The sequence below is a fragment of the Podarcis raffonei genome, chromosome 17 (genome assembly GCF_027172205.1).
Source record: "Podarcis raffonei isolate rPodRaf1 chromosome 17, rPodRaf1.pri, whole genome shotgun sequence".
Classification (NCBI taxonomy): Eukaryota; Metazoa; Chordata; class Lepidosauria; order Squamata; family Lacertidae; genus Podarcis; species Podarcis raffonei.
This window is the reverse complement of record NC_070618.1, coordinates 36,647,354-36,668,076: the sequence shown is the minus strand read 5'-3', so window position 1 is coordinate 36,668,076 and position 20,723 is coordinate 36,647,354. Positions and strand designations below refer to the sequence as shown.

Sequence of the window (20,723 nt, the reverse complement as noted above, 5' to 3'; positions counted from 1 at the left end):
ATATTTCCATGTTTTACTTTGCAGCATATTTTATGATTTTAAGTCTCTGCTGGGTTCCCCCAACAAAAAGTACTTGCCCCAAATGTGGATCTTGGCATCCAGGAATTCTCCTTTCTATATACTCATTTTATCTTGAACCAACAAAAAAATGCAATGCGTATCAGCAGGACCAGGCTTTCCAAGGAGGCTTTCCAATGATGCACAATCTCCATATCTCCTCTACAAGTCCATGAACCAGCTCCCTGCCCACCCCCACCCTACAGCTCGAACATCTGATTTTACCTGTGAACCAAGAGGATTTCTTCCTCAGAAATTTCTTGAGCCTGTAAAGAAAGAGATGAACGTTTAGTACCTGGGGAAAATATTCTGGATTTCTCATTCCCCAGCTATTATTTATTAGATTTTGCCCCATCCTTCCTCCAACCAGCTCAGGGAGGTTTATGTAGCTCTTTCCCCTCCTGCTTTCATCCTCAAAACAACCCTGCAAGGTGGGTTAGGCCAAGAGTGAGTGACTGGCCCAAGGACACCCAGCTGAGCTTCACAGTAGATTGAGGGAGCATTAGAACTCAGGTCTCTCCAAGTCTCAGTCTGATATCCTCAGTCACTACACTACACTGACTCTCAACCCTTCTGCCCACCCCTGAGTTCCTCTTTGCCCCCACCTGCTCCCCTTCTTCTCACCTCAACTGGGATGCAACGTTCCAGCAGTCCACATTGCAGCAATTTATCTCGTATGGCCACCAGCCGTTCTGGACACTCTGGGAAACTGGGGAAAGAGGTAACCAAGAGGGGTGTAGGATAAATCAAAAGCACATTAAGTTGGAGGAAGGTAGAAGGATCGGGATGCTTTGGGTCAACAAACAAACTAAGGAGTCAGGAAGGATTTGGGTGGAGGGGGTGTTGCAGGGAGATTCTCACCCTGAGAAGAAAGGGAAAAATAACAACAACATCCAACCTGAACAAAATACACACAGGCACAACTGATACCTCTTGACCCAAGGCAGACTCTGATGATGTCTGATTAGAGGCAAGTTGGTAATCTTTATCAAGATCCCAGCCCTTTAATCTGACAGATTAAAAATTACAGCAAAACAAGCAGGGTTGGGTAAGGAAAGCCTTATTATCAAGACTTTTTAAACCACCATCATCATCAAGGAAGGAGCACAATGAAAGAAGGAGAAGACAGGAAGGGATATAGGGGAGACTGGAATTAAAGTGGAAGGGAATGAAATACTAGGGTTGCAGATTATGGATGGCAGTGGGGAGAACAGGTGAGGAGACTGAACAACAGACTACAATCAGAAGCTACTGTTGAGTAGTCTGAAGTGTGAGACTTTGAAATTGGAATAGATGTGCAGAAGATGGCAATTTTCAGAGAATCTAGTAGCTTACGAAGACACATGGCAACTCTGAGCTTTTATGGTAATGGATTAAAATATGGGAAACTCAATCCTCAGTGCTTCTCAAACAATTCTCTATTCATTCATTTATTATATTTCAAATATATAGTTTACTTCTCTGTCCCTAACTAGGCTTGATGGTGATAGATTTATAAATAAAAGGAAACCAGAAGCCTTCCAAGATGTGGCCAGACTACAGCTCCAGTCACCCCTGACCACTAGGTCATGCTAGTGGGGCTGATGGGAATAAAGGACTGTCCACCAGGGGTACCATCTTGCCCTCAGGACTGTGGGTGCCCACCGCCGTAACGCGGACATGCGACATCACACACACACCTGCTCATAGTGCTTATGACATCACATGCATGATGCACAATGGGGAGCTCCTCCAAAAACGTAATGTGACGTTGCATGCCATGCATGTGATGTCACAAGCACTATATGCAGGCGCATGTGTGTGACGTTGCATGTCTGCATTGAGACAGCCACCACCAGCTCCTCTTCCTCATCGACTTTGTGGGTGCCCAGCCCCCATAATGATATTATTGTGGGTGCCCAAGCACCCAAGACCACCTGGAGCTGGCTCCTATGCTGTCCATTAAGATGCCCTGCTTGAATGCTCCCATGTGGAAAAGAAGCACATATCCCAAGATTATTATTATAAATTGGGGAAAAGAATTACTCCAGGGAGAGTGCTGAACTCTTCCCCCTGGTACACTAGTACTTGTAGAGAGGGTTGTATTGTGGAAGGTGGGGAGGGGGTTGCACTTGGAGGACCATTCAATTATGCAAAACACACACACACAAATTCCGCTACCTTCAGCCTGAACTGGTACAATCCGAGTGGGGGTGGGTGGGAAAGGGCTGCTTTGTTTCACTGATTCTAGAAAACAGTCTCTCCATTGTGGGAGTGGTGTGACAGCCTCTTTGGCATGGCTAAATCTCATGCTACTCCAGTAATATCCAGTAATGCTTTATCAGAGTTACCTTTCCCACCTCACATGGATGTGGCTCCCAGAATGCTGTGGCAATTTTCGAAACAACCAAAATGGTACAGGAGGAAGTATCTGCGTAGGAATCAGGAGATAGGTGCTTGCAGGTAGTCACACAAGTATCGCGGAGTGGCCGGCATGGTGCCATACCAATGCTCTCCTGACAGGACTTACTGGCATGATGCAGGGTTAAGGTTGGCTGTGCAAGTGTTGAGCGGAAGGTGCCACCTGCGCACCCACAAAGTCTCACCCTCAGGAGGGCAACAGTGCAGTACCGTCCCACTGCACCAGTTGCACCTGCCAAGTGCAAAACCAGATTCTAGATCAGGGATGCAGAACTTGTGGCTTTCCAGGTGTCGCCGGGCTCCAACTTGCATCAGCCCCAGTCAACGTGGCCAACGGAACGACTGCCCATCAGCATCTGAAGGGCCACAGGTTCTCTCCCAATCTCTGTTGCGTCGGATTGCAGCCTAAATGATGAAATTGCAACTGCTTCTCTCCAAGTGTGAGAAACACAGACCCTACAGAGGAAGGCTAACATGAGATTTGCACTGGAGCAGAGGCCAAGAATGCAGGGGCAACACAATGGCCGGATATTAAGGGCAAGAGGGGTAAACCAAGAGGGAGAGGGAGAATAGTGGAGAGTGTGTGGTGGAACTGTGTTCAGACTACACTGGAAGTGTGAGTCAAGTGGGATGAAATAATAATAATAATAATAATAAAAACAGCATGGATGTACAGGCAGCACAAAGGAGGATAAGTTCAGGATTATATATTTACCCACATCCAAACCAAGGGTACTTTTCCCCCCCTGCCGGGAAAAAAATAATCAATGGTTTTGGAATTAGGAAACATACATTAGATTCCCAAACTGCTTGCAGCAGAGTGCATAATGGGGGAAACATAGTCTAGCAGGGCCTAAGGGTAGCATTATCCACATATATCTTAGTATGTGTTTTCAAACCAACAAACTTTCCCCCACAGCTTCCCCCCTCCCATTCTCTTTCAAGGCATTCAAACATCAGTAGAAACAATCATAAGAAGGTTGACACCGAGTTAACAAGGGCATATGGAGTTCCTAAAAGCTGCAATGGGCGGGGTGGGGGGGCGTGCGTGCTTAAGTGAAATAATGCACACTGTTTTTGGTCTGGTATACATTGTCCTCCCAGGATTGAGTTTGGGGAAGGAGGCTGAGGGAAGAGAGAGAAACCTGCTACACCAGTTTGCAGCAGCAACAAGCAGTACAAGGGGCTCATTAGCTGGTATTTCGGGCATTATCAATCCCCTTTCTCAATATTCCTGGAGCTGATATTCTCTACTGACCCACCTCCAAATATGATGCCAAATATGCTTTCAAAAGCACAGCATACAAGCATCATTTTAAATTTAAAAAAAGGCAGGCAGCCCTCTTGTGTTGAGACTCAAAACTGAAGATTAACATTGCTATCCTAGACATGTCTACTCAGAAATAAGCCACATCAGCTTCAGTGGGTCTTACTCCCAGTTAAGTTTGTATGGGATTGTGGCCTAAGTCAATGTATGACTTGGAAGCGAGAATGTCTGTCTCCTGTATGAAGTATGAAGTGGGGAAGGAGAGATTCACCTTGCAGAAGAAAAACACACACATCCCAACTCCTGATTTTAGGCATGCCTATATAATACACCTGTCAGGGAACTGACATCAGAGATTAGCGGAGAGGGAAGTCGCTCCAATGATGCAGGGGAGGGAACTAGCAAGGAGAGAGAGAGAGCTTCCGCTGGGGAAGGAAACCAAGGTGACACCAGGAAGAAAGGGGAGGCTGAGAGTACTTCGGAGGGAAGGCTCTGAGACTCTTCCAGTGAGATCAGTGGGGAGAGCGCAGGACCTCCGCTTGGCACGCCTACTCTGCGCAGAAGGCTTCCGCGCAGAGAAGCTAGGCGGAGACTGGCTGTCAAGGAGTTTTTATGTTGGAAGAAGTTCAGGAAACGCCCACTGACGGATTCTGCCAGTGATTAAGACAGTCGCGTTGTAAGGCGCTGTCAAACTAGGGAAAGGTTTCGCTATACAACCCGCTTGGAGCAGTTTGGAATTTTACGCATAAGCAACCCCAATTCCCATTACAACACCCCATATTATATCAGCGTTTTAGAGAGTAGGACACTGAAACTGGGGCTAGAGGCAAGGAATAACTACATGGTCTGAGGAAAGTGGTTACAGCTGTGACAATTGTTTGGTCTGAAATTGGTGACATCAGATTTTAGAAGCGATGCATCAGTCCATCTAGATCAAAGCTGGGGAACCTGTAGGCCTCTAGGTGTTGTTGGACTACAACTCCCATCATCCCTGACCACTGGCCACGCTAGCTAAGCTGATGGGAGTTTGTGCTGATGGCAGACACAGGTTCCCTGGTGTCAATCTAGACTGTAGATAAGAGAAGCGGCGGAAGAAGAATGGAAAAAGTTCAAGGATTACTTAGAAATATCATAAAATTGGAGACAGAATGATGTTGGATTAAAATAAATGGTTACTATCAGTAATGGTTATGACAAAGAGAATAAGGGTGATTAGCATAAATTTATAATAAAATAAGGCAAGATTTCGCTGAATAACTGTAAGAATTTGGAATACAGAAACGGGAAGTATGAGGAGGTCGAGGAAGTAAGGTTTAGAAATTGGGTCATGAAATGCTACTTGTTTTATGTTTTATTATTGTTGAATGTTTGTTCATGTATGTTTTGTTTCTGTTATATAAAAAAATTGTTCAATAAAAATATTATAAAAAAAAAAATAGACTGTAGATAGCCTCAGTTGGCTCTTTCCCTGCTTGTCTTTTGACAGGAAACACACTCTCTCTCTCTATATATATATATGGGGGGTATGAGCATTTATAATAATTTGTCATAACATAAGAAGTGGCCAAATTCATTACTTTTTGCCTGAAATAGGCTCCAGTTTCAAATGGAGACGCTCTTTGGATTTGGACATAGCCATAAAAGAGTTGTTTGATATAAAATATAATTATGAAAATTTTATGCAACTTAGGGTCAGGATCAGCTCCATCTTAATCATGTTGGTTCACACAGCATGATAGTCTATTGAGTCCAATGAGATGGGTGCCTTGATCAATCAGATCAACGTTCAACGCTCGGTTTCAGACAGTGGCCAATAAGCGGCCTTTTGGGAAGCCTGCAAACGGGGCAGGAAGGCTTCTAACATTCAGCTTAAGAACATAAGGAGAGTCTGTTGGATCAAGCCAGTGGGCTATCTCGTTCAGCATCATGTTCTCATGGTGGCCAGTCAGGCACCTATGAGAAGTCTGTAAGCAGAACCTAAGCACAACCGCACTCTCCCCTCCTGTGGCTTTCAGCAATTGGTATTTGGAAGTATCCTGCCTCCAGCTGTGGAGCCAAAGTATAGTAGCTTCCTGGTATGGCCCTGGGTTCTAGTTTCATGAGAGGGAAGAAGTCCTGAAATCTAAGCCACTTTACGTTTTCTGGGTACACTCAAGCTATCAAAACAAAGACTTGAAAACCACGCTTTCACTCCTAAATACCTTTCATCCCATGTGCAGTGAAACTGTGTCATCCGTTCATCCCAAACCAGGCCAGTCCCCACTGGTGTAGCACATTCTGTGGTGAGATCCTAGTTAAAAGGCACAATATTGAACAGCGCTGTAAGTAAAGTGTGTGGGGAGTCTCCTTTAACCCCCCAACTGCATGCATATAGCACCACTCCCATCCATCACAATCATGCTTTTCACTTAAAAAGAAATCAGGTAACATCTTAGATACCAATAGCTATGTTTTTCTAAGGTGGCCAATCCTTCAGCAGCTAAAATTGCAGCCCCCTGGAAAAAGAGCAGAGCAGTCTGGTTAACATCCTGAAGAGGAATGCTTTACCCATCAACGTTTTGATGCAGGACTCACTCGTTACACAATATAGGAAGGTACAGGGCACCTTCTCAACAGCACTGAGCCAAAGCATTCTGCCCCCAAGGGCTTATGAGAACAAATGAGGGCATATTTCCAGAAAAAAGACCAAACACAGTCCGTCAGCTCAGTTTCCCCAGCAAGCGTGCCATCTTCCAAGGTCCCTCTGGCCACACGGGTGCATGCATGTGTACACATTCTATCCAAACACTCCCCAACAGCCAATGCTGCTTCCCCAGCACCAAAGCTCACGTTTCCAAGTGCTCAACCTACCAATCGCTGCATGCTTGAGAGCAGATCCTCCGCATCTTTGTTCAACCGCTTGGCCCGCCCTTTCCGTTTGGCGTCTGGCAACCCTCCCTTCTTCTTAGTCTTCCTCTGGAGAAGCCAAGAGGTAGCACAGGGTGTCAACAGAGGCAGCAAGCCTCTCCTCTCTTTCACAGACCAGAAAGGGTAGTTTCTTTTCTTACCCAATCACGACTTACAAAACTGGACTCTAGGCATTGCCTCCCATCTCCCACCACCCCAATAAGGGGCTCCTTTACCGTGGGTGCGCGAGTCTCCAAAGGCGACACAGAAGGGGGTTCTAATATTTGGGCATCTCCAACATCAGAAGCCATCGTGGGGGCAACAGATGCCCCCTATTCCAGCCCTGTGGAAGGGAAAGGAAGAAAAACTCATGTTACAAAGAGAACCTGGAGCTCACCTGAACAACCCATCCATTGCAGCCAACACCCCAAATCCAAACACCAGATTCCCCTCAAACAGCCAGCCATGTCATGCATTTGATGAAGCGGACTGTAGTTTATAAAACACTTATGCCATAATAAAGGTGTTAAGTCTTTAAGATTGCCACAAGATTATTTTCTGTTCTTACTGACAAAATACATCACTTGTGAGGAAAGTACATAGATCCCATTGAATGGCCTCCCACCCCTTGAAATAGCCCCACCCACTAATGTTAGGATTGTCATGGAACCAGAGGCCCATGGAAAGGGAAAACCATCTGCCAAGGAACTGGCCTGCCAGGTCCTATTATCTAGGGCCTGTTTAATAGAGCCTATTAAGATAAGTGTCAGAGTAGGGAATGCCTGTAAAGTAATAAAGAAAATAATGTAATAGGGCTCATTTGGACAGACCCATAAAGAAAATAAGAGGCTAGCTAATGGGGGAGACTCAAGAGGGAGAAATGAAAGAATATTGGCAGGCAATTAGCAAGAGAGGAAGCACACCAACACCTATTTTACTAAGATTTGAGGGCAGGGTTGCTTAAATGGAGAATTCATTATCATTTTAAAATGTATACTCTGCTTAAAGTACAGGCCCTGGGGCTCTTGATGCAGCTTAGAACAAGAAACACTAATAAAAACCATTAAAAAACTCTTCTAACATACACCCCCCAAAGCCAACTGATCAAAAAAGCAACAGGAAATTAAAACTAACTTTATCACACCTCCAGCATTCTAGAAGCTTTCCTAAAGGCCTTCATAAGCCTTCTGAAAGATTATCAAATTCCAGAGATGGGGAGCCACAGCAGATAAGACCCTGCATAATCAGCACGGCTGGTGAATGCTAGGCTAGAGCTCCTCGCCTTGACATGCTAACTTTCAATCTGGAGGGATTGTTATTGTATTGCACAGCAGAGAATTCAAGTCACATCATATAAGCCAGAAACAGTTTTAAGCTTCAATCCTATACACCAGAGCTTTCCAAATTGTGTGTCACAACATATTAGTGTGTCGGCTGCAGTGTGCAGGTGTGTCGAGCAAACACTCTTATAAGGGGTTAGTTTAACCTCCAGTTTGCTAGTAAAACTGTCATGAAATGATGCATGTCTAAAAAGTGTGTCACCAACATGAAGAGTTTGGAAAGCTCTTCTATACACTCTTACCTGGGAATAAGCTTCCCTGGAAAACAATGAAGGTTATTTATAAGTAGGCCTCTCTAGGCTTGTACTTTTAGCTCTTCATCTGCAATTGTCAAGACTAGGCCTGGATGGACTTTCTTGGTGACAAAGGCACACAATGCAGAACCTCACCTAAAGACCTTTAGACACGATGAGAAGGCTGGCATTCAAGTGACAAAGTACAGTGGAACCTCGGAAGCCAAACGCCTGTAAACTTGAACGTTTCGGCTCCTGAACGATCGAAAACCAGAAGCGATTGTTCCGGTTTTCAAATGATTTTCAGAAGGCGAACATCTGGCGCGGCTTCCGATTGGCTGCAGGACGCTCCTGCAGCCAATTGGAAGCCACGCCTTGGAAGTCAAACGTTTTGGAAGTTGAACAGACTTCCAGAACGGATTCCGTTCAGCGTCCAAGGTACGACTGTCATAATTTCTCAGCAGCCATTCCAAAAGGCTCTCTTCCCACAGAGGTTCACCAAAGCCTTCCTAGTGCTGGCAGGATGAGGCATAGAGTTTAGCCACTAAAGTCAATCAAAAACCCTTGGTGGACCACAACTCCTGTCATCCCTGACCATTGGCCCTGTTGGGTGGGGCTGATGGGAGATGAAGTCCAGCACTGTCTAGAGAGTAAGGTGTCCCCTGTTCAGCCACCTCGGCTTTTTGTAGCTGGAATGAGCCAGGGTCCCGCCCTCCCAGGCCAGGTGGAAAAGGTCTGCAAGGCAGGGAGCAGGTGTTTCAGTACTCAGAGAGAATGGTCTCCAGGTTAAAATGTACCATCCCGAGCACCCATAGCTCTGTGGTAGAGCATCTACCTTGCACGCAGACGGTCCTGGGTTCAATTCCTGACGTCTCCAGGTAGGGCTGGCAGAGACTCCTGCCTTAAACCCTGGAGACCCACTGCCTTGTCACTATGGAAAATACTGAGCTAAATTGCTCTGGTTTTTGTTGTTTTCGAATTCACGGGCATGTAGATCCACCAAAGGTCTGACTCAGAATAAAGCAGCTGCCTATGGTCTTATGTACTGAAAGAAGCAGCAAGAAGAGGCAAAAAAAAAATTATCCGCATAGAGCGCCACCTATTCACAATTGCCACAAGGATTGCTGGAAGGTTGAAACTAAAAAATATTCAAGGATGGCCATTCAATGGTTTTACAGTCTTTGGGTGAGCAGATTTAAAACCCCATTCCTGTCTTTCACACATGCACATCAAAAGGAGAGAGATTCACACATGCTTTACATGTGCAAAGTCTGTTATATCCTTTTTTAAAAAAAGCAATTGATGCCCTGGTGATGCTACACAGTCTTTCTCCAATTGCCAGACAGCTCCTACCCTTTCCCCAAAGACAAAAACATTTCTCTTGGTCTCTATCCTGCCTTTGTCTCTATTGTGTGCTCTCCGCTTGTACTGTACAGTCTGTTTATGCCACCCTTTCCCTTTCCTCAGTCCAGGCTCTGAACCTGGGCATGCTTGGCTTGAGAGTCATCCCCAAAGACATCAATGGGATTTACTCTCTCTCTTTTTAAAAATATGATTTTTATTAAATTTTCTGTTTTACAATTTTAGATAAAACATTTTACCTACTCTTCTTCTCTTCCCTTCTTCTCTTCCCATGGTTCATTTTACATATCTTATATCCCTGCATATGTCACTATGTACTACATGTACTAATCGCTTTTCCATTGTTACATCCATCAAAACTTATTTACACCATTGAATTTATCTTAATGCTGCAGGCGTTTTCAGCTGTACACAATTATTTTCCATATATGCAATAAATGTTCTTTAAAGGTATGTTCTTCTAGATGTCAACGGGATTTACTCTCAAGTAGTCGGGCTGTCAAAAGCTTGACCTTGGCCCCTTGACGAATTCCTCCCTCCGTCCCTTAACCCAAAGCACCCTTTTATATTTCTAGCCCTGGCAAGAAACAAATACAGATTCAGCTACGACAAAGAACGCAGGAGGGGACCCCACCCCCCTCACCCCGCCAAGAGGTCGGACTAGATGACCCTCAGGGTCCCTTTCCAATTCTGTGATTCTGCGCCCCTGACGTACCGCAACTCCCTTCTCCTCAGAGACAAGGGCTGAGGGGAGACACACCCCGACGCCATTCCCACCCCCAGAGCCCCCCACAAACGCCCACACCCGAGGGGGGCGGGTCCCGTTCACAGGGCCAAGGAAGGAAAGCGGGGCGTAGCCCGTTGACAGCCATGGGGTGGGCGGTCGCGGGCCGGCCGCGAGGAAGACAGCGGCCCCCGACTACCCTCCCGGCCCATGCGGGGGGGGGCGTTGTTCCTTCTCCTCACCTGGAGCTCCCGCTATCCCAGAGCACTGGCGCACACCCCTCCGTCTTCCAGGCACTTGGTTCCTCCCCAGGGCGCCGCCGGATGCTGTCACCTGGCGCCGCCCGGGCCCTGAGAGGGAAACCGTTCGCGGCGCGAGGGAAAGAGCTGGGCGGGACCATTCCTCTCGGGCGGGGAGGGGAGCGCGCTGGGAAGGGGGCGGCGCCGCGGAGGAGACGGGCAGAAAGCGGTCAGTAGGGGAAGGAAAGCGAGGGGGTCGGGGACGGAAAGCGAAGTTGCCCTTTTGGCTTTGTGTTTATGTACTTTAAGACTAGATCGGTTTTATGGGGGGAGGGGGAGGTTTGGCGATATTGGATTTATCCCGCATTTTGACTAAATTGCTCTGGTTTTTGTTGTTTTCGAATTCACGGGCATGTAGATCCACCCATCTGAAGGCAGCCCTTCAGATGTTTTCTTAATGTTAAATGTTTCTTAAAGGGAAGTTTCTTAATGTTTCTTAAAGGGAAGTTTTCTTAATGTTTAATGTTTTATGATTTTATATATATCATTTTATTTTATTCATATATATTCATCATATATATATATATATATGTGTGTGTGTGTGTGTGTGTGTATATACATATATACATACACACACACACACACACATATATATATATATATATATATATATATATATATATATATATATGAAGCTACCCAGAGTGGCTGAGGTAACCCAGTCAGATGGTTGGGGTATAAACAATAACATTTATTTATTCACTCATTCATTGGAGTAGTATGTCCCTATTTTCACCAGAGAAACGTTGGAGGGTATAATTTTGCATATTTGCGTTTTTCCAAATCTTCTCTGCTTTTGGTGGTTTTTGAATGTTTGGGCACAGCTTGCTGTGGGGAAAACACATTTATAGGCTGCTTCCGAAATAAACACAGGCTGGGTGAACACAGGCAAGCTGACACAACACAAGAGAGAGACCCACCTTGTCATGTGCTACAGGAGGTGACAAAAATGGCCCTAGAGCTGTGATAGTTGAATGACAGGCAAGTCTCACATATTTTAAAAATAATGCAGGACTTGTGAACTGGAAGGGAGACAGAGTAGGTGGCAAAACCTAAGCCGCAGCTGCAAAATGACAGAGGCAGTCTCGAGCTACAATCTTCCATCTGATCAGAAACACGGTGATATATCCTTTTTTGAAATGCACATTTATTTGGTCTTCTCTGTCCCTAACCCCCAGGCTTTATTTTTTAGGCCTCTTCATTTTCCAAATAACTCTGTGTGAGATATGGTGCTATTCCCATTTTGCAGATGAGAAGAACTAAGGTTGTCAGTTTGTCATAGCTGAATGCTGCACCACGCCTAAAATACTTTCCCTCTGAATCACAGCAGCCTCAATCCAATTTAAGTTAGCAGTGACTAATGAAATAAAGTAACGGAACAAGTCAGTTCTAACTGACGAGCTAGCCAACGTAGTGCCCTCCAGTTATTAGGGACTCCAGCCCTAACCAACATGGTCAGTAGTCAAGAATGATGGGAGCATACCCTGCCCCAGTGGTCAGCCAGGTCAAGCACTGGCCTGAGCTGCTGACTGCATCGGTATGCACCTTTTTTCAGCCCAAAGGGCCACTTTCTATCACAAGCAGCCTTTCAGGGGCCGCGTGGCAGTGGGGCGGGGGGCAGAGCTGTTGGAAACACAGTGAGTGCACAGTATATGGACATGTGAAAACACAGGCATTATTGCCATTCAAGGACGCATTCTAGCCAGGCAAAAGGAGACAGGATGCAGAACAGGTCTAGTGAGCATGGTCTGAGAGGGGGGGTGAACTGGGGGAGACTAGTGGGTAGGCAGATTCAAGGCCTAGACAGGGCAGTTTTCAGTCCATGGGCCTCGAGAGCCAGTGTGGTGTAGTGGTTAAGAGCGGTTGATTTGTAATCTGGGGAACCGGGTTCGTGTCTCTGCTCCTCCACATGCAGCTGCTGGGTGGCCTTGGGCCAGTCACACTTCTCTGAAGTCTCTCAGCCCCACTCATCCCACAGAGGGTTTGTTGTGGGGGAGGAAGGGAAAGGAGAATATTAGCCGCTTTGAGACTCCTTCGGGTAGTGATAAAGCGGGATATCAAAGCCAAACTCAAGCTATAGCACAAGCTATTTCCGGTGCTCCTCCAACCCGGAAGTGGACACCTGCGCAGTGCCGGTAAGAGTGGGCGGCGGGGGTTGCCGCGGGCCGGATAAACGAGTCCCTCGGGCCTTATCCAGCCCATGGGCCATAGTTCGGGGACCCCTGTCTTAACCTGATGTGCATGAACTTTGTGATTTCCATGTCCCTCCAGACACCTGCCATCTGCGCTCATCTGCACATGCACAGTTGATGTTAGGGTATTTTCCCATTAACACTCCACATCCAGTTTTTATGGTCAGATCAAAGGTGGTGAATGCATCAAACCAGTATTTGCCAAGAAGCTACAAGCTCAATATGGATTGTGGTGTAAGTGTGGCTTTAGAAGCTAGCAGGTGGTGTGCACTGCATGCAGAGAATACCCTAAGTCTCCTCATCATGGTCTCAGGATCTGCTCAACCTGTATATAAGTTGCCCATGTCCTTGCAAGGCGCCTGTGGCAGAAAGCGGTGAAGTGAGTCCTGCATTTTCAGAACATATGACCCAGGGAGATCATCTGCCTTTGATCGAGAAACCTTCTGACCCACCCAGCAGCAGCAACTTGCTTTTCTTCCTTATTAGTTTGTCTCAGTAGGTCAGCCTGGTGCTACCGCTGCTGGGATGGAATGAAACCCATGTTTGGGCCAGAGCCCAGGAGAGAGGGAGGCACTGCAGCCAATCCTCCTCTTCCTGCCTTCTGCAACCTTGTTCCCAGCACCCGTGCCAGCCCCTTATCTGCAGAGGAGGGGACTGCGTGGGGAGCGATGATCTCATTCTGCAGACCTCCAGAGACTGTGACTTGATGGGCCAGATAAAGTCCCCACTGACTCCTTTGATGGCTCTACTGAAGGATGTGGGAAAAGGGGTGGGGGAGATGTTGGAAGATAGGCAGCCTCCACCACCAGCACTTCAAGGGAGAGCGAGAGCCAAGGCTGTCCTTGGACAGATTCTCCGGGAGTCCCCTAACAGCTCTGGCAAAGGAATCATGTTGTGTGTGGGATGAGATGAGAGAGTGCTAAGAATCAGGGTCCCTGGAGAGGGTTGCTGTGTCCCAGCTGGGGAGATGGTGCTCTTTTTCTTCTTCAAGAAGCAGAGTAGCAAGTAGATGTCAAGAAGCACTCCCGTAGAGCAGGGTGGCTAACCTGCTTTTCTCCACCTGATGTTGTTGGATTCCAGCCCCCATCGCTCCCTCCCAGGCAGCATGGCCAGTGGTGAGTGGTAATGGGAGTTGCAGTCCAACCACAGGCCAGCCACACCAATGGAGAGTATTTCCACCACAACCTGCTACCTACAAGTCTTGTCTCATAAACACTTCTGCCCATTTCCCCTCCTCGCTGGTCTTTATCCTTCTCATAATCCACCTGCTTCATGAAGCTTTACCTTGAACTGAAAAATAGCTTAAGTACACATAACTGTATTTGTGCAGACCCATCCTTTTGTTACCCATATATCTCATTAACCTCCCCCTCCCCTTACCTCTGCCCACTGCTAAAATGTAGGCACTAGAAAGTAAGCTCCTTGGGGCAGGGACTTGCTTTCTTTCTTCTGTTATCCATGTGCAATGATAGCGCCATAAGTAAATATTTATAATAATCTCCAAAACGCTTTGGAACTTTGGAAGTTCGGCTGAGGTGTCTGGCATCTGAAAAAGTAGGCTACAGCTTACAAATTGTTTTGTTGTGCTTTTAGGAAAAAACAGGGTCGGTCCAGATTGGTGTTTCATTATGACGGCATTCTGCAAAACATTATCAGTACAATAATATTGCATTAGTATGGATTTATTCTGCTTCATTAGGTGTTCTAGAATGCTTCCCCAGTGCTGCCACAGGATCACTGGCCAGACAGACTGTAGCACAACAAAAGTGGGGCAACACCGCCCACCCCCATGTTTGTAGTATGAGAAATTTCAGCAGGAAGTAACAAGATATGCACTGATTGGAAGTGAAGCAGTCTAACCACCCCAAAACCTTTATAGGCGCCAATAGTATTGAAAGAGGGGTCATATATGAGTGCCCCAACAGCATCATGAGTACAAATAATCATGGGTGCATAATAAAGGGGGCATCAGGAGGGCCCTTAGTTTTAAAGGTTTTACTGGACTCAGACTTTGAATGCCTACAACTCACATTTAACTTGTGTGGTTTTTTCCTGGAAGGATATCAAATTTTTAGCTTTGATACTAGAATCAACAGCTTTCCTTGTTGGTGAAATTGTGGGGAAAGTGGGATCTTGGACGCTGGTATTTGTGAGTACAACTAGGCACAATCCGGGCAGCCTCCCACCACTTCACTGATGTCAATCTTCCTCACCCAAAAGTGGCTTTCAGAGGAGAATGAGGTCTTGGGTTGGTTTGTTTTCTTATAAGTAGCTGCTGCACAAGTAATGTATATTTTGCCCCTAAATGGTATTATTTCCGTGGTGTGGTTCTAGAGTCAGTTATTATTACTGCTGCTTCATATTTTAACCAGTTTGTTGGTTTTAAGACTGCTTTATTACAATTATGGTGTTTTGCCTGTTATTGTTGTAAGCTGTCCACGTTGAATGAAGGGCAGGTATGCAGCATAAACTATGTCCCTTGGTGGACTATGTTTAGTCAGGAGAGCTGAACATGTCTCTACCTCCCCACTCCTTTTTACAGGAATCATGTGTCTTCATGATCCATTTAATTTTGCACAAAAATTACTGAAGGCACTTGAAGAAGCTGGCATTCTACTGTGGAAGCTCCTCCCGGGCAGCCCAAGCCATGCCGTAGCTGGAACTTACCGAAGACAAAACTCACACACACCTCTTGTTTGTTAACACAAATTAGTATATATATTTTCCCCTCTGCAGCTTTGAAACAAATTTAAACCCCCAAAGAGCAGGGTATCAATGGAAGCTCAGTGGCAAATTTACAAAGCCAGTGAAGAGTCAACAGGGTGCGTTATCTCTGCTCAAGGTCAGCATGTATCCCCTCCTCTTTTTTTGTCTCCTATTGTGATGCTTTAGAGATGGGAATGAATATACCCATGGAAATGGGGGGTTTGGGAGCTGTACAGGGAAGCGGATTTGGACCAGTGCATTTCAGGATGGATTTTGAGGTGTGGATAAATTTAGTTCCTTGCATGCATTAGAAGATGGGTGAATGGTGAGATACCAGGATGGAACAGGAGTCGGTGGAAGGTAGTCCAGTTGTAGATCACCAGATGGCTTCGGGTGGCCTGCCTAGTGCAGGGATAGGGAACATGTGCCCCCCCCGACTCTAACTCCCATAATCCCTGACGATTGGCTATGCTGGGCAGTGCCAGTGGGAATTGGGAGTCCAACCAAATCTGGAGGGCCACAGAATCCCTAGTCCACACCCAGCTATCCAACTATAAGCGTCTGCTTATAGTTGGAATCCTTTCAAAATAATGATAAGCCAGGTAGACTCTGGTCTGATGCTCACTGAGAATGGTAGGGCACAAGGCAGAGAGGCCAACAGGAGGTGAAGTCAGAGCCAATAGCAGGCAGAGGTGAATTAATTCCAGGTCCAACCCTTTGGGTTACAAATGGAGTATATAATAAAGCAGATTAAAAGGTAAAGGTACCCCTGCCCGTGCGGGCCAGTCGTGTCTGACTCTAGGGTTGTGCGCTCATCTCACTTAAGAGGCCGGGAACCAGCGCTGTCCGGAGACACTTCCGGGTCACGTGGCCAGCGTGATGAAGCTGCTCTGGTGAGCCAGCACCAGCACAGCGCACGGAAACGCCGTTACCTTCCCGCTATAAAGCGCTACCAATTTATCTACTTGCACTTAAGGGTGCTTTCGAACTGCTAGGTGGGCAGGAGCTGGGACCGAAGACGGGAGCTCACCCCGCCGCGGGGATTCGAACCGCCGACCATGCGATCGGCAAGTCCTAGGCGCTGAGGTTTTACCCACAGCGCCACCCGCGTCCCCGACAATAAAGCAGATTAGTTATGCCTTAACTGTTAAAGAGATCCTGAGTGTGCATGTTTGCTTTGTAAATTGAAAGACATTGATGGATGTTCCCCTGTTTTTCAGTAGATCGTTCAGGACAAAAGTCGCTTCACTCCGGTACAAATGTACAAACTGCCCTGCCCAGCAACTAATTTTTAACGGGCCGGTTTAGACAGTCAGCAGAAACGAGTGGAAAGTGTTTTTTTCCCTGGATTGAACAACACTGCAGGTGGGAGTGGCGTGCCCGAGTGCAGTGTTCCCCAAGGCAAAGGAGTCCCAAAACAAAACTCTGTGTCCCACAACAGGCAAGCAGTAGCGAGCAGCTGAGATGTACACGGAACAACTTTTTCCCAAATCTCTACTGATAGCCACTCTTGGGGAATGACTATTAGGATTGCCACTTGCATTGCAGGCAGATATACAGGAACATAGGGAGGATTCAGGATGGGTGACTGACTTAAGCTTGGTGACTGACTTAAAAAGGCAGGGCCACTTTACCATATACATGACAATAGGGTGAGCGGAAGCACTATTTCTCACAAGCATAAAACTGGGTTTCTTTTTGCATTTGTACATGTTCTTCCCTAAGACAAGAAGGGAGGCACTGTGCAAAAGTATGTGCTTTGCTTATGATGGGCCAATTCACCAGTCTGGCAGGGGTGGAGGTGCAGAGGACAGGTGCTCATTATGAACTTCTTGTTGTCATGCAATCCAGGCTGCAGGGGATGCATTCGACCACACACAGAGCACTCATCCGAATTATTCCACGGGGAAACATAGCTATGAGAGCAGAAAAGCAGGTGTAGATACTCCTGGAGTACTGTATGTAAGGTACGCAAATGAGCTGGGCATGCTTAGCCAAATAGGCAAGGAAGAGAATGCGGTTGGAGATAGTTGGACAGCAGCAATTTACAGATGGGTGGAGGGATCAGTAGCTCGCTTCCGTCTATGGCTTAGTAGGTGGAGGGACTGCACAAAAATCTTCTTCCATGCATAGGAAACAGTGGATGTCAGAGAGAAGGGTTGTCCTTCCGTTGGTTCTTCATGGCCCAAATGTAACATAAATACCCTGCATGCGGAAGGTCCTGGGTTCAACCCCCAGCACCTCCAGAATGACCAGAAAAGACCTCTGGCTGGAATCCTTGCAAGCTGCTGCCAGTCAGTGTAGCAAATGCTAGATGGACCAGTGGTCTGACTCGGTGTGAGACAGCATCCTGTGTTCCTTTGCATGGACAGCACATGTTCCCACCACCTGCTCCCTGATGGGGAAGCATTCGGCCCCAGCATTTCTCACCTGCGGTATGAAGTGGCACATTCAGCCTGGAAAAGAGCTCAACTGCTTTATCACCACCTCATCCACTGCTTGGGGGAACTACCCCATAATATATGTCTTCTCTGATGACGAGCTGTGGGATCAGAGCACCCTCCTGTTGTTATTCTTTTCTCCTGTTCTTCCAAGGCACCCATGCTGCAAGCAGTTAATACACGTGCTCCAAAAAATTATCAAGAGAGATGTGCCCTCCCTGCTTATTGGTCCCAGAGTCACTGTACATGAATGCCGTGGGTTGTTGTGTGGTTATAGGGCTCTTTACCCCAGTGCAGAAACAACCCCAGGGGAGCCATGTGGGGCAGGAGAAGCCTGTGGAGGAAAGCCTGGTGGAGAGCCTAGAAGGTGTGGATTGGGTCCAAAAGGGAGCAAATGTCCTGGTAACATCATGGGGCTGAGAGTATAGAGGGCAGCTGCTTCTTCCCCCATCAGAGGCGCTGGCATCAACTCCAGGGGGGTTGGGGTGGACATGGCAGCTTCCCCAGAATTCCCCTTGCGCTTTTTGGACTTGGCTGAAGAGACCTTGCGGTTCCGGGTCTGGATCCCATCCTTGCGCATTGCCAAGGGACGATTCACCTGGAAGGCAGAAGATGGGGCCGTGAGCGAGAGTAAGAGCAGTGCCGCAGAGTGGTTGAGAGTAAAGAAGAGGCTAGAGCAGTAGCTGTTTGCAGAGCAGGTGCATGGTTCAGATGGAGGGCAGAGAGGCGCGGGGCTGGCTATGGAGCCATACTAACTCAGAAGTAAACCCCACTGGGTTTGACAGGATCACTCTCAAGGCAGAGGGCCTTCTCAGTCATGGCACTCTCCCTTCAGATGTCAAGGAAATAAAGAATCACACAACTTTTAGAAGATATCTAAAGGCAGCCCTGTATCAAGAGGTTTTTAACACTTGATGTTTTTATTTAGTTTTTAGCTATACTGTCAGCCGCCCAGAGTGGCTGGGGAAACCCAGCCAGATGGGTGGGGTATAAATAATAAAATTATTATTAATAATTATTATTTTGTTTGTTTGCTTGCTTGCTGTACATAGTGCTACCCAAGGAGTAAACAGATGGGGTGTGTGTTGCAGGAGCATGTATGCATGTGGCAGCTGGCAGATCCACAGCCTGAGGCAATTGCCTCATCCCGCTTCCTGGCCGTGACAGCTCTGCAGGAGAAGCTACAGGGTAGGCACCCCCAGGGTCTGAGGACGATGGGAGAGGCACATCCTTGGTCTGGGAAAAGGGTACTGAAGGTGCTCCCTTTGGAGCAGTATAAAGTCACCCAAATTTGAGTCCTGCTCAAGGCAACATGGAAATGGCAGAAGCCTACCAATTTGTTCTCAAACATCTGGGGGTGGGGGTCACATTTATTTTCCCCGAAACAGGCAAACTAGGAGGGAACACATTCTTTTAAAATCCATGGGTTGCAACCAACTAAGTCTTACTTAGAGTAGACCCACTGGAATTAAGGGGCATTAAGTTAGCCAAGTCTATTCATTTACATGGATCCGCTCTGGGTACGACTGGACACAACACTATGCACCTTTTATCAAATAAAACACTCAGGGCTTATCCACACGTTACTTTTGTCCTGCTGTTTCCAGGGACATGTCTGCACTTAAAAGCTTCGTGTCCAAGCATGTGTCATTTTCTCCCCCGCCCCAAGCTTTCCCCACAGAAACCCGCTTTTTAGCTCTCAATTAGAGCAAACGACAATTTGGGCTTTCCACAGATTGCCATTTGCAAGAGCAGAGGAAAGGTGCATAAGCCCTTACCCTTCTGCTTATTCTGAAACAACACAGAACAAGGGCGAAAACACTTCAGAAAGCCCAAAAGAATAGGGAGGACAAGAATGAGAAGGAAGGAATGCTGATGGAATAGGTGGACGAGGCAGCTTCAGGAAGTGTCTGGGCCATATAAATTGCTGTTAGGAGCTACAGGTGGTCCAGGCAGCAGAAAACAGGTGGGCCTCTGCAGGTTCCCTTCTGAAAACATCTTCAGAAGAAGAAGCCATCAGGTTTAAGTAATAAAGTGTAGTTTGTCAGGATGGCTCGTTCGAGGCCATGGCGCGCATTTAGGGCAGTGCCAGGTTTTGAACAGCAGGCTTCCTGTTTCAGTGCTCATGCAGCCTTGTCCACAGTGCCGTACCGTTTCTTGTTATCCTGTCCACCAGCTTGCAGACAGAATTTGACAGCTATCACAGCACGCTAAACATCTGCATTCTGAAAACATTGGCATTTGGGGAGGTATTTAATGACACAAATGAGTTTTCTCAGTTCTAGGGAAATGCAGATTTTGAGGACAGTTGTGCACACTTATTTGGTGTGGCAGGTCTACTAGGCCAAAACAGTCCTTAAGTCACTTATTATATGTTGCTTTTATCAATCTAAAGTCAGCTTTTGATACGGTCCCAAGACATGCATTGTGGCAAAAATTGGAAAAGAGGAATATAGGCCTCCGTCTATTATTTCTCATCAAAACATTATATACTGACACATCAATACAAGTAAAGGCGGATCTGGCTGGCCATCTCACCACTAGAATTAAGACCATTACTGGAGCCAAACAGGGATGCATTTTGGCGCCTTACCTGTTTAATTTTTATATTAATGACATGGTTAAAGAACTGGAGGGCCTACAGTTTGCTCCTGTCACAATTCTCGACCAAAAACTCTTAAGTTTTATTGTATGCTGATGACCTAGTACTTGTATCTAGAACCCAGGTCGGCCTGAGACGGCTGCTTGTGAAATTTAAGTTCATATTGCACGAGGAATGCTTTATCTCTCTATAAACTTAACATAAAATCAGTGTA

At 46.7% G+C, this 20,723-nt stretch overlaps 2 protein-coding genes across 7 annotated transcripts in view; both read right to left on the bottom strand.

Moving 5' to 3' along the window:
* The window catches only part of HDAC6 (histone deacetylase 6), a 36,601-nt gene extending 25,938 nt beyond the window's left edge, over positions 1-10,663 (bottom strand). Inside the window, exons 1-6 of one of the 3 annotated variants that reach the window (XM_053372188.1) lie at positions 10,512-10,663; positions 6,847-6,953; positions 6,575-6,679; positions 5,926-6,014; positions 682-766; positions 283-323 (exon numbers count right to left, since the gene is read on the bottom strand). In XM_053372188.1, the coding sequence (XP_053228163.1) occupies positions 283-323; positions 682-766; positions 5,926-6,014; positions 6,575-6,679; positions 6,847-6,921 (395 nt within the window). In that variant the 5' untranslated portion in view covers positions 6,922-6,953; positions 10,512-10,663. The remainder of the gene's footprint in view (positions 1-282; positions 324-681; positions 767-5,925; positions 6,015-6,574; positions 6,680-6,846; positions 6,954-10,511) is intronic. The other 2 variants (XM_053372186.1, XM_053372187.1) reach the window with 2 other exon arrangements.
* A 3,207-nt stretch (positions 10,664-13,870) lies between these two features.
* Positions 13,871-20,723, bottom strand: part of GATA1 (GATA binding protein 1) — a 30,856-nt gene continuing 24,003 nt past the window's right edge. For all 4 annotated transcript variants that reach the window (XM_053372189.1, XM_053372192.1, XM_053372190.1 and 1 more), the window contains exon 6: positions 13,871-18,505. In XM_053372189.1, the coding sequence (XP_053228164.1) occupies positions 18,191-18,505 (315 nt within the window). In that variant the 3' untranslated portion in view covers positions 13,871-18,190. The remainder of the gene's footprint in view (positions 18,506-20,723) is intronic.